This window comes from Orbicella faveolata, unplaced genomic scaffold (assembly GCF_042242905.1).
Source record: "Orbicella faveolata isolate gen_17 unplaced genomic scaffold, um_ofav_v1 contig_12, whole genome shotgun sequence".
NCBI classification, from domain to species: domain Eukaryota; kingdom Metazoa; phylum Cnidaria; class Anthozoa; order Scleractinia; family Merulinidae; genus Orbicella; species Orbicella faveolata.
Genome location: NW_028301539.1, coordinates 13,435,562 through 13,448,966, shown reverse-complemented (window position 1 = coordinate 13,448,966; position 13,405 = coordinate 13,435,562). Strand labels below are relative to the sequence as shown.

Here is a 13,405-nt window from a genome sequence, read left to right as displayed (position 1 = left end):
CTAATAATTTGAATGTGTTGAAGAAATCCACAAACAAATTGTGCACTGAAGATGTTTATTGTGCTACTCGTCCTTCCGTCGGTTCGGTACAGCTGAAAGTTACAAATGTAAAGCTTGCGACTCGAACAAATATTGAATTACAGAAAAACCAATACAAATGAGCGACCACTTACATATTTTTGGGCATCTTCAGGCCTAATCAAGATGTCAACAACGAGAAAGTAAAAGGCGAAGGTAAAAGCAAACTTTCCGCCTACACACAAAACAACGCACACCAAACTGCTAAGAGCACATGGTCGCTAAAATCACGTGAACCGCACAAGGGGGGTACAGAGGGGCACGGTAAGGCAAACTGTCTCTAACATTCCGGCCCCTTAAACGCGAAAAGTTATGCACCGAGCGTTTACCGAGAATTCTACAGTTCAGTGTTTTAACGATCGACAGTCCAATTTTCTAGTAAGTAATTCTGCTTAAGACAAGTCCGGTATATAGTGTATCGCATAACGCATACAGGTTCACATCTCGCCAACTGTAGACTCCAAAAGGCACAACTTAGTTCCAGACCTGGTCGGGATCGATCAGCTGGTCTTCACTCGGGCCGCTCTGACTAATCCGTCCTTTCCGGGGAAAGTCTAAATTATTCGTCCCAAAGGCCAATTCTTCTGGGGGTGTTCTCATCCCTGATCAAGACCACATCTCCATCCTGCAAATTTCTCGTTGGCCGTAACCACTTGTGACGCAACTACAAAGTGGGTAAATACTCACGAACCCAGCGCTTCCAAAACTGGTCAGAGAGGAACTGAACATGTCTCCAACACCTTCCATAGATATCACTCTGGTAAAACCGGCCGGGAAGCAGATGAGGTCCTCCACGAAGAAGTAGGAAATGATTTGGTGTCAGGGGAGTTTCATCATTCGGGTCATCAGATAGAACTGTCAACGGTCTTCCATTTACGATCAACTCCACCTCGCAGAATAGGGTGGACAAGCGTTCATCATCTACGATCTGTTCCCTGAGGAACAGATCGTAGATATCCCGCCCATATGCCGCCCCTATGGGAAGCTGCCGGGGGACTCCCACTTGATCTGCTTCTGCAGAAAATAAGCTTTCGCCTTGCTATCTTCTTTCCAGCTCCGCATTGCTTCACGCAATTCCTTTTCCCCTCCAACGAAATTAGTGCCGTTGCCCGACCTAACCTTCTCTGGTACGCCTCTCCTGGCACAAAATCTCACGAAAGCATTGATGAATGAATCAGCTTCAAGACTGTCAAGCTTTTCTATGTGTATAGCTCGCATAGTAAGGGAGGTGGATAAGCAGCCGTAACGTTTCAGTTGACTCCGGCCCCTCTTCACCACAAAAGGGCCAAAACAGTCCACACCAACATAGGAAAATGGGGGGTTGTCTGGCGTTACTCTTTCGGCAGGTAGATCTGCCATCTGCTGAACTCCTGGCTTTCCTTTGAGCCTCTCACACAGTACGCACTCCCTTACGACCCGCTTCACCAGTGGTCTAGCCCCTACGATCCAAAACTTCTGCCTGATGAGGGAGAGTACGTACTCCTTACCAGAATGCCCGCTCTGAAACTCATGAGCTCGTCTCGCAACAAGCCTTGATACGTGATGATTCTTTGGCAAAATAATGGGATGCTGAGCTTTCTCGGGCAGGGGTCCATTTTTCAGACGGCCTTCTACTCGGAGTATCCCTTCTTCATCCAGAAACGGTTCCAGAATATAGATCGGGCTCTTCTTCACAACAGGCTCTCTTGATTTAAGAACCCCCACTTTTTCTTTGAAGTGTTTGTGCTGAACAGACTTAACGATAGCTTTTTCTGCAGCTTGCAGCTGTAGTGGGTCCAGAGGATCAGCGATTGCTGAAGGTGGCCTTTCCTTACTTCTTGTCCTCGCTCTCAGCCAATCCCTGCAGCGGAGTAACCAAGCCACACTCCTTTTCAGACGATGCCGGCAAGAGTAACTCTCTATAAAACGGATCATGGGGTCTTCTGATTCTTGTTCTTTATCCGCTGTGGGCATGCCCTGTCTCCCCCTATCCCCAGCATCATACTGCACATTTGAAACGCAACACTTGACTTGATTCTTTACTTCCTCATCTTCACAAGCAATTTCTCGCACAGCTGGATTGGTGGGCCAGGCAGTCTCATCTTGCCAAAGGAATTCTGGACCTCGCTTCCAACGATCACTGGAAATCATATCAAACCCGTTCAAACCTCTGGAGACATCATCAGCGGGGTTTTCCTTTGTGCCAACATTCCTCCACTGTCTCGGCATTGACCCATCATGAATGACAGACAACCGGTTCGCCACAAAGGTTTGGAACCTGTTACTGCAACTGTAGATATATTGAAGAAAAATCATATTATCAGTCCTGAATACGGAGTCTTGAATCTCCAAAGAGAGTTCACGGGATAGCATTCGATCCATTCTCACGGCAATCACGGCAGCAGACAGTTCAAGTCTTGGTATGGTCATCTGCCTAATCGGGGCCAATCTGGACTTCCCTAACAACAGGGAGCAGTGAATATTTCTCTCTACGTTCACTGCGCGGAGATTTGAAACAGAACCGTAGGCTGACATAGGAGCATCACAGAAATGGTGTAGTTCACATTTCAACGGCCTTCCGAAACTGGCAGGCACCAAACAACGCTCAACCTTGAACTGATTCAGTAGTGGGAACTCCTCCAACCACTTACTCTACCGCACCTGATTCTCTGAGCTCAGTGGATCGTCCCATTCCTTGTCGGACTCACACTCGTCTTGGAAGATCACTTTGGCACGAAGAACAAACGGGCACACCGGTCCCAAAGGGTCGTAAACAGAACTAACTAATAATAATAATAATAATAATAATAATAATAATAATAATAATAAATAATAATAATAATAATAATTGTCGCGGCTAATCGCCGTCGCAAAGTACAGCAACGACGCAGCTCAACAAGGTCGAACCGAAAGCATACATTGGCGCCTCTGGCAGCCGCTATACGGTCCATGTGTGACCTTGGAGCACAGCTTACAGCCAGCTGGAATCAGATGTATGTTGGTTTTTGCTGAGGGGGGAAAACCGCAGAACCCGGAGAAAAACCCTCGAAGCAGAGAAGAGAACCAACACAAACTCAACCCACTTATGGCGTCGGGTCCGGGAATCGAACCCGGGCCACATTGGTGGGAGGCGAGTGCTCTCACCACTGCGCCATCCCTGCTTCCCTGTACTCAGAAGTACTCAGAAGCCCTCTCCGGGTGAACTCTCTCTGCTTACTCTTGATCTGAATGCCAAATTGATCAGTGTCAGTGTTTCAGTGAATCCCTAAGGCCCTCTCAACTGGCAGAGAACTGCGGTCAAGATCGAGGTTCTTGACTCCCTTCGCTCTCTCTTCTACAGGAATAGCCTCCAGTACTCTTCGGTCATTACTGATGCACTTTGTCAGTCGAAAGCCCACAAGCGCAAGCAACTTGCATAAGCTATGTACGATGTTGATGGCCTCCTCAGTAGTACCAACAGACCTCAGGCAATCATCAGCATAAGAATTTCTCAGCACAGCTTGGATTGTCTCTTCAGGGAAATCCATTGTGATCATCTGCCAGGCGCCTCAGGGCAAAACTAGCGCAACTCGGACTCCATACTCCTTCACACTCCACCACAGAAAACGCAAGGCATCACGGTGCTTGGGAGACACCCGAACCTGATGAAACATTCCTTCGATGTCTCCCATTACAGCCACTTGTTCTTCCCTGAAACGTAGTAAGACCCCTACGAGATTGTTTGTAAAGTCAGGGCCTTGCAAAACTTCTTTGTTCAGCGACGTGCCTCCAAAGGTCACTGCACAGTCAAATATAATTCGCAACTTCTCGGGTTTGGTTTTCATTGAGAACATTGTGGTGGGGAAGGTACCACGTCTGTTCAGGCGTCGGACCTATTTCCTCGTCAAGCACTTTCTCTGTATAACCCTTGTCAAGAAGTTCTCGAATTCCGCCCTTGTACTTGGCGTGTAACTCGGAGTCTTTCCGGAACCGACGCGCCAACGACTGAAGCCTCTTTTCAGCAACTCTTCGATTATCAGTCAAATTAGGGAGCTTGGACTTGAAGGGGATATCCATCTGATAATGTCCCTCAACTAACTCCATCGACTGTTCCCATATATCAACAGCTCTCTTATCTTCGACTGAAAACTGTGGCAAACTGTTTGCCAAGGCTTCAGTTGTTTCAATCTTCCAAAACTGCTCCACCTGCGCATCCAGACTCTCATCGGCACGAGCAAGATTGGAAAGGGTGGACTCTTCAATCAGGCGTTCAGATTCCAAGGGACCATTAAGGGACCACCCTAAGCGAGTCCTGATGGCATAAGGTTGTCCTTCTTGCCCCTTTCGCAGCTCTAGGGGCCAAAGACCTTCAGGAACGTCTTGGCCTATCAAAACAGAAACGCCCGACTTGTCAACTCGAGGGAGGAGAAGATCTCTGAGATGAGGCCACTTAATGGCGTCGCTAGCTGAGGCTATACAACTCTCCAAGGTGGGTAGATTGGGCAGGGCGTACACCTTTGGCAGCTAGATAACACTGGTTTTCCCCATCCCACTCTTAGCCGCTACTACTTCTAAAGCCACCACTTCCACATCGGCGTTTTCTCTACTGTTGACAGTAGTTAGGGAGAGATTCGCCTGTTGGCCTCTCACCCCAAGTTTCTCTATCAAGGCCTCGGAGCAAAAGGTCTTGGTACTCCCTGAATCGAGCAAGGCATGTGTGTAGTAATAAATCGTTTGACCCTTGGCTCTCACCTTCAAGGAAACTATGGGCAGCGCTAACTTGATCTCCCCTTGTTTTGGTGAGCTGCATGTATGGGTGTGGCTTTCAATTTGTTGACTACTAGTTCCAGGATTAGGCTTTGCCTGCTGCTCGCCAGGGTCCTCCTTTCCAGATCGTCCAAAGGATTGGTGCAACAATTTAGAGTGCTTCATAGTACATCCCTCTACACCGCATATAACGCCCGCTCTGCACTGCTTCTCAACGTGTCTACCATCAAAACAACAGAAGCAGAGTTTCTTACCACAAACAAAACTTAGTTTTTCCCAGGCGACATAGCTTTAAACTGGGAACAAACATTCAAGACATGATCCCCCTTACAAAGCCGACAAACATGCCGTGTAGTCTTAGCGTTCTTAAACTTGGGATCATTGATGTTTCCCTGACTTTCCGGGCTTTGCTGGTCCTCATGGCCTTGCACTCCAAAACTAGATCCTATGGTTCTTCCTGGCCTTCGCGGGCTTCTTCCACTGGAATCCTCAGACTTGCTTTCCGAAAACAGGATCAGTGGCCTCCCGAGCAGCTTCTGATACAAAATGTGTCAACTTGACAATTGAGGGGTATCTGCCTGTTGCTTCCAAGGTCTTAACAACAAATTTCCTCCATCGACTCTGAAGCGACTGTGGCAGTCTTTCAACAATCTTGACCATACTCCTGTGAGTGTCAATTTCTTCCAGTTTGCTCATGCCTTCTAAAGTCTCCTTACAACTTCTAAGATCATCCGCCAGTTCCGGAAGGCAGTGCCCTTCACCATGTCTTACAATAGGTCCCTCGGTGACTTTCTTAACCCACATTTCAGAGATCTTGTAGTCATTTCCAAACCTCTCTTTCAGAAGCGCTCTTGCTTTCGCGTATCCCGCTGAAGGACCCATGACGGCACAGCACTTGATGACTTTGAGGGCTTCTCCTTTACAATACTGAAAAAGTCCATCATCTATACCAGCACTTCCAATGCTATTATCGAAACTACGCATGAACATCCAGAACTCTAATGGGTCCCCATTGAAAGTCATAAGCTCAGCCTCCGGCAACTGCATAATGTTAATCATCTGAAGGAGGCGTGGCTCATCACAGACTGTGGAATTTGGACCGACATGCTGTTCTTTGCCTAGTGCAGGGGGCTCCTGACTGTTCCCTTCAACATTAGCATATTTAACTTGCTCACCAGTCATCGTCTTCTCTACTTCAACACTGGCTCCTCGCGTTTGTGCACCAGACGCTGCGTTCTTCAAATTGCCTGACATACACGTTGGCCACTCCGCTGTGTTTGGATTTAAAGGCGACTTCTCAACTAAACTTCTTACACCACTGATGCGATCACTCAATCCATCTCTCTCCTCAAACATCTGATAAACTCTCTTCTCAGCTTCAACCTCTGAAATCTTAGCTCTTAAGGTTACAGTATACCTTCAGGGGTGTCTTGCGTGCAAGCGATGTAGCCCGTGCAGTTTAAGCTGTAGATACCTAAACCCCTATATCAGATTAAAGCTTATAGAGCTGGCTATCAAACTATACCAAGAATTTTGAAATAAAATGAATTGTCGAATTTTTCACGACCAGTAAATGCGAGCACCCTAATCACCTTTCGAAAGCTACAAGTCAAAGCGAATTTCGTTTTTCGCCAATTTAATTTTTTCCTCGGTTTCAGGGCCCAAAGCGCTTAAAAAACGTGTCTGCGTTTTGACATATTCAATTGCAGTAAAAAGTTACAAAACATTTTCGAAATAGGATTAAAAAGATGTGGAGTAATCGTACAAAAATTGCGCTCGAAGAAAAGGTATTCGAAATTAACAATTCCCAGACACGCTTTTTTAGTTTATATGTTAAACTAGCTACTGTCCAAATTTGAGAGCAATTGAACAAATTCCCTTTGAGTTATAACTCTTTAAAGTGTCTGCTTCAAGTGGAAAAATTTATTCGAGAAAACAGCGCTAATAAAAATCTTCTGCTTCGCAAACAAACTCCGCCCACAAACGCCTTCAACTGGGTTCTCAGATAACTGAGCCAATCCGTGCAGGGAAAGTTTACTACCATTAACCTCCTGGTGAAATTTACGCGCGAATCTCTAAAAAACTTTTGTGTTTCGCAATGCGCTCAAGGAACCGAAGGCGGATAGGTAGTTTTTCTGTAGCTCGGTTTTTCCTGAAGCTGGGCTGACAAAATGGGGAAGACTAAAAAGGATACGAACGCTAGAGTGGCTGAACGAAGAAAACAAACAAAAGAAAGCGCGGGGAGCAACCGTACTGTGTGTGGTCAACTGTGCATGGATAATATTTCATATGGTCTCGATGAGTCCGGCGATTTGTCGATATCGAACTCATCAAAAAAGTCTCTGTCAACATCCCTGTTATTGCTGTCAAGTTCCGAAATTTTTACAGAACCTTTCTTTTCTCTTACCACGAATATTTTACCCGCCTTATACGATAGCTATAGCTTCATCCGCGTGGCGAACTTTCGCTTCTTCACTCATTGGTGTATTTTCATTCGTTCTTCGCTGTTTTCGCTTTTTCGAACTGGTCCATGGTTTCAACGTGGTCTATGTCTACTTATAACTTAATAGAGTTACACCTAATACCAAAAATGCTGGGTAGTCAGAACAACAATGCTGATCAACTGAGTAGTCAATTCGTGACATCCATACAGATAATTCTCGCGAAAATCGTCTCGGTTGATTGCATACGCACCATAGAGCTGTCAATCAAGAGGTAAACTTTTACTTCCGGTGAAAACGTAAAACCGCCATTTCTCCGCCAATATTTAGCCTTTTTCAAAAAATTTTTTCAGAAATTAGAGATTATTCTTCGACCACTACTTTGAACCAAAAATCCAAATTTGAAGAAAATTGCCGACGCGAAGGTATACTGTAACCTCAAGTTCAACTACTCTTGGTCATATTGCAATTGTAACTGTTTTTGTTTGAGTTCCAAACCGATAGGGTCTAAAAGTACTCACGAGTGACCACGAGTGAGATTACATCAAAAAATGTCAGTGATGTTATTATGACGTCATCAAGAAGTCATTGTGAGATCATATCATTAAATAATGACCTTACCACCACACTGAGGCTATTTACTGGTGTAGTAATCAAAGATTGGAACAGTGGCCGTGCTTCACAATTCGAATTTTTTTCCGTTTCAAATATTAGCTGCTTTTTTACTTGTGCAAGGGAAGAAAGATTCGCCCCGTTTTACTAAAAACTGCGCGCGGACTTTGCATGCTTTGTTTGATCGAATAACAGATAAACCATTCTGGCCGGAAAATACGGCCTTTGGCAACCTACAAAACTAGGTGGAAAATCTCGTACAGACTGGACTAGGATTGCGTTACACCGCGTAAACGTAACTAGTGATCACTAGTGTAACTACAACATGCCCGATAATTTTTAGCGACGACTCAAGATAAAGGAGGTGTCTCCTCTATGTCCTTCCCTTCCTCTGGAGTCCCCGGAGATGTTTAAAATCGTGGTCTGTGGACTATAGATTTCAGATTGCATGCCATAAAATGAAAGGGAAACCCAAAATTTGAAAATTAATTCAAAACAAGTTGAAACATAAATTTTGCGAGTTGCAGCTAAACAAATGGCCACGATTTGTTGTCAGAAAACTAACGTAACCCCGACTTGCACAGCTTACCAAAACACCGTGATTTGTGGTCAGAATGGTTTATTCGACGTTCCAAGGTTAACATTTTTCAACTGTGAAAACAAGAGGTAAACTCGCGCAATTTAAACAAATACAAACGCAGGGTAAAAATGTTTGGCGACGCGCTGTCTGGTGGGTCGGCTGGCCGAAATCGCGAAACTTAATTTTCTCAAGAAATATTTATTATAAGTTTTGGCGTTCTGAAATTGAACGTTCACTGGCGGAAACAAATCTTAGAGAAATGCTTTTACTGGAAGTTTATAGTTCTCTACAAAGCTTATAGTTTGACAAGTTTAATTCATTCATTAGTAGTTCAACCTCACGTGCGTGCAGATCGTTATCTGTTATTCGATCAACCAAAACTGGCGAAGTCCGCGAGTGAAGTTTTGAGCTTTTACACTACGTTTAATAAGATCGCTCGGATTTTCCTACCTTTCACAACTGCAAAAAGATCACAAATGAGGCATGAAAGAACAGAAGGTCAACAGCCAATATTTGGAAAGAAAAAAAAAATCGAATTGTGAATTCACAGGCAGTGCTCTCAACACTATTAAATAGCCTAAGTGTGGTCACTGGTCAGGTCATTATTTGATGAAATGCCCTCACAATGACTTCTTAATGACGTCATGATGATTTTTTGACTTTATCTTAACCGTGGTCACTCGTGGTCACTCGTGGTCATTCGTGGTCATTCGTGGTCATTCGTGGTCACTCGTAAGTACTTTTAGACCCTATCGTTCCAAACCATCTTTCAGGACCTGTGCACGCGCGATCAACGCCGCCTTTCTAGCCGCGGCCCTCAACCGCGCACTGGACGCGGTTGTTGAAGACGACTTCTTTGCACTCCGAGTTGTTTGACTGATACTATCGTCTGGGTTAAGTTCGTCTTCTAACTGACCAAGAGAGAGAGAGATTTAACGCACATGACACACTCACGCGGTGGTCTTCTAATTTCAACACTTCACTACAATTGTTTGCAGCTTCGACATAGTACAATTGGGCACTGGGAACCTCTTCTGACGTACCAGCCTTTTCCAACCACTGAATTAATTTAACATTAAAGTCAAATAAATCCTTAAGAGCTGTTCTCACCTGTTCCAACCTTTTCTGGACGCGATCAACACTCGCTTCATTGTCCAACAAAGATTTTAACTCATCCCGCTTCCTTGTTTTATTTGACGCGTAACCGCCACGTTGTTTTCTCAAGACCGCCATTTTCTCTAAATTGACAGCATGTAAATCCAAAGTTACCTTTACAACCGCAGTTCATATATGAATTATTTCATATAAACTTCACATCATTTCACTCCTCACGGGAAGATATGAACTCAACTAATTGACCTCGCTCCCAATGTGTGGCTTCATAGTTCAGTTGGTAGAGCATCGCACCGGTATCGCGGAGGTCACGGGTTCGAATCCCGTTGAAGCCCTGATTTTTTCAGGCTTCTTCTTTCCAAGTGCTTAAATTGGAAAATTAACTGCGATGATCATTCTTCACTTCCAAAGTTACATTGCTCCTTCGAGGCCGAGCACTGACACAAAGATTCTCCTCAGACAGGCTCCTTCGTTCACCAATTCCACGGTACATTTCGCTAGCACAACTCGAACCAAGCACGACAAACAGCCTGACCGCAAACGTCGATGACAGACTCGGTTTTCAAACTCCAAACACGCAAAATGTAATCCGATGCAGCACACAAGAATACGAACATCAACCAGCTACCTTTTGCGTGACAACAATCGAGGACTTCAATCCAGAGTTTCCACCAAAATATCTGTACGTTCGATGTTGAAGAAATCCACAAACAAATTGTACACTGAAGATGTTTATTCTGCTACTCGTCCTTCCGTCGGTTCGGTACAGCTGAAAGTTACAAATGTAAAGCTTGCGACTCGAACAAATATTGAAATACGAAAAAAAAAATCAATACAAATGAGCGACCACTTACATATTTTTGGGCATCTTTAGGCCTAATCAAGATGTCAAGATCGAGAAAGTAAACTGAAGGCGAAGGTAAAGCAAACTTTCCGCGTACACTACACACAAAACGACGCACACCAAACTGCTCAGAGCACATGGTCGCAAAAATCACGTGACCCGCACAAGGCGGGTACAGAGGGGCACGGTAAGGCAAACTGTCTCTAACAGAATTATTTAGTGAAATCAAGTGATATCATTCCAGCCATTCGAACAGACCATGATGTAATTTCGATAGAGATTGGAGAGCTAGAAAATGAGCTTAAAGGTCCTGGGTATTGGAAAATGAACTGTTCCATGTTGAGGGATAAAGAATATGTAAATAATGTTACTGAAATGCTTCCAGTATGGACGGCAGAGGGCCGCAAAGAACTTTCGGACAGTCGTAACGTTTGGGATTGGATCAAATATAAGATAAGGGCACATGCCATTAACTAATCAAAGAAAAAAGCCAAGGAAAGAAATGCAACAGAATCAAATCTCCAAGATGAGCTTAGAAAGGCAAAGCAAGAATACGAAACTACACCCAGTGACTCTAACGCAACTCGCTCTAATGCGGCTCAGGAAAGGACAAAAACTAAAGGAATAATTATACGTGCACGTGCTCGTTGGCATGAGCATGGAGAAAAGAGCACAAAATACTTTTTAAACCTCGAGAAAAGAAATCATGTAAAAAAGCATATACAAAAACTTCATATAAGCGGAGCAATTAAGTGGCAGTCTCTCTAAAAGTGGTCCATTGCATTTCTGGTCGGGAAAAAGTTTTCCCTCAAACTTTTCTCAGTGAACTATCTTAGGTCATAAGTAAATGCAAAGACTTTAGTTTTTGCAAATACGTCAAAATAATTTTTTTAGAGCTCACAACAATCATAGCCGGAAAACGCCTAAATTTGAGTGTTCCAATGACGGAAAATTTCCTAACTTGACAAGCTCGCTGCTCAAAGACCACCAAACGTAACAACAAATTGTTATTATCCCTACATTAAGTGATCCTTCAAGGGTAAGAAATGCACGTTACTTTTGATATATTTTGTTTTGGGGGATCCTGAAAATTAATCTATTACCCCACCCGTTACATCACTTTCTGAAAACCCGCTAAAGTAGCTTGTCTTCGCTGGCATTTATTTCCCAAGTCCAGACCCGGCCGCTCAAAACTCCAACTGAATTCTGCTAAACAAGGGTTGGGAAGCATAGAAATCTAAAAATACCTTGTGCTTTTTATCTCCCTTTCCCACAGCGACCTCGAACTTATTGTGCTTTGTTCGATTCTCACACTTCATTATGCAAATTACGTTGTCACGCTAATTCAGATTGTTTTCAATCAAAACGCTCTCACATTGTTTTAATTAATCATGCCACGTTTAAGATACAGGGATCCAACAAAAACTAAAACTCAGAAACGGTTTAAATAGGTAGCATTGCTGAATTATTAGCAGTGATCTCCAGACGCTTTGTGGAAAAGTCAGGAAAACGTGGCTGGAATATTTGCAAATTTAGTCACAGTCCATTACTTCTATTAGTCCTGTTTATAGACCGGTCAGTTTGCAAAACTTTTCTAGTGTTTTGATTCTTTCTTTCCATTTTCCGCTGATGTTTCTAAAGTGAACCGTACTATTTAGCCGATGTTAAAACTTGAAAATTGATATCAAATCTTGACAGAACGCTGTAACTGAAATCGACAACGTCGTGACCTTCATAGACTTCGTAATCTCAGCTGTGTTGCACAAGCCACAAATATTTTACCTCCTTATCTGCTCCAGACACTGCAAAGTCAACCAATATGTACAGGTTCGTACAGTGTGTATTCGCTTTAGCAATACTCATTGTCTTACAATGCAACCTTGCTTGCTCTTTGGTTATAATGGATTGCGATGCGTTTGGAAAACACTTCAAAATGAGCATCGACTTGGTGGACAATTATTGTTCTCCTAACTAAGTGAGTACTTCTTTATTTAATAACGTTTTCGTAACCAAATCACTCAGATGACTCTCATATGTTTTACTATACTCCAGAAGAGCGAGAATCAGGATGATCAAAAAGTAAACACGAGGATGAGGACGGGTTGTGTTGTGGTGATGGTGTCCTGACCTGACAGCTATGTGAACTCAGATCCCTCTCAGGGGCAGCTAATTTGACCTTTTCTCTATGGGGCAGTGCCCCTATTACCTCTGAAACTGCTTTCAATACATTACAGCCGGATAAAACAAAATGTTTTAACGCCTGTGTTATGTAACAAAAAGTGTGTAAGAAAGTTACAATTTGTTGTACAAACCTGAGCCGACTTGAACCAGAACACCATACATTTGATGGCTTTAGCCATTTCAAGATTCAGTGAATATCAGCTCTTTGCCGCTTTCTGGTTCCTACCAGGACGCCCTTGATGTGCTGGATACTGACAGGCTGTTCTGGGTCGCCAGAACTTCCCATACGTGTGCCTGTGCTTGGCGCATACGGACATTTGCGCGACAAGCGACTCGTCTAAATCAAAAAGGTCAGTCCTCGCCAAGATAAGCTGTCCCTCTGTTATGGTCTCTCGTGACAAATGGATGGAAGCAAGGTGACTTTCTATGATGTCATTGCATTGAAGTAAGCTAATGATACCCGATGTTCCTATTGAATCCTACAACGATCTGTACACGTGCGCGATAAAAAGCACGACATTTTGTTTTGAGATAGGTATCCGTTTAATCTGATTTGTCAGACACGGTGGTAAAATTTAATCATGTAAGCTAGGCTTTAACAAAACACTACACAACTAGCACTGAAATTTCTTGCCAAAAATGCCCCTAAAATTAAATTGCAAAATTGATACTAAACGAGGCCACCAAAATTAGTTATAAAATTGCCTATTCCTGTTGTTGGGCGGTCGCTTCAACGGGTAATAAAAAAAGCCAAAATTGATTTTTTGATATTAATTCTAGCCGCGCAAACTATTTCAAGTTACTAAATATTTAACTTTGCTCATAAATGAT

General features: G+C 43.6%; 1 protein-coding gene across 1 annotated transcript; it reads right to left on the bottom strand.

The window, feature by feature from the left end:
• Positions 1-1,053: 1,053 nt before the first annotated feature.
• On the bottom strand, positions 1,054-2,487 carry LOC149116752 (uncharacterized). Its single transcript, XM_089280224.1, has one exon. It carries the CDS (start codon positions 2,485-2,487, stop codon positions 1,054-1,056), a length of 1,434 nt encoding a protein of 477 aa, XP_089136350.1.
• Positions 2,488-13,405: the final 10,918 nt, after the last annotated feature.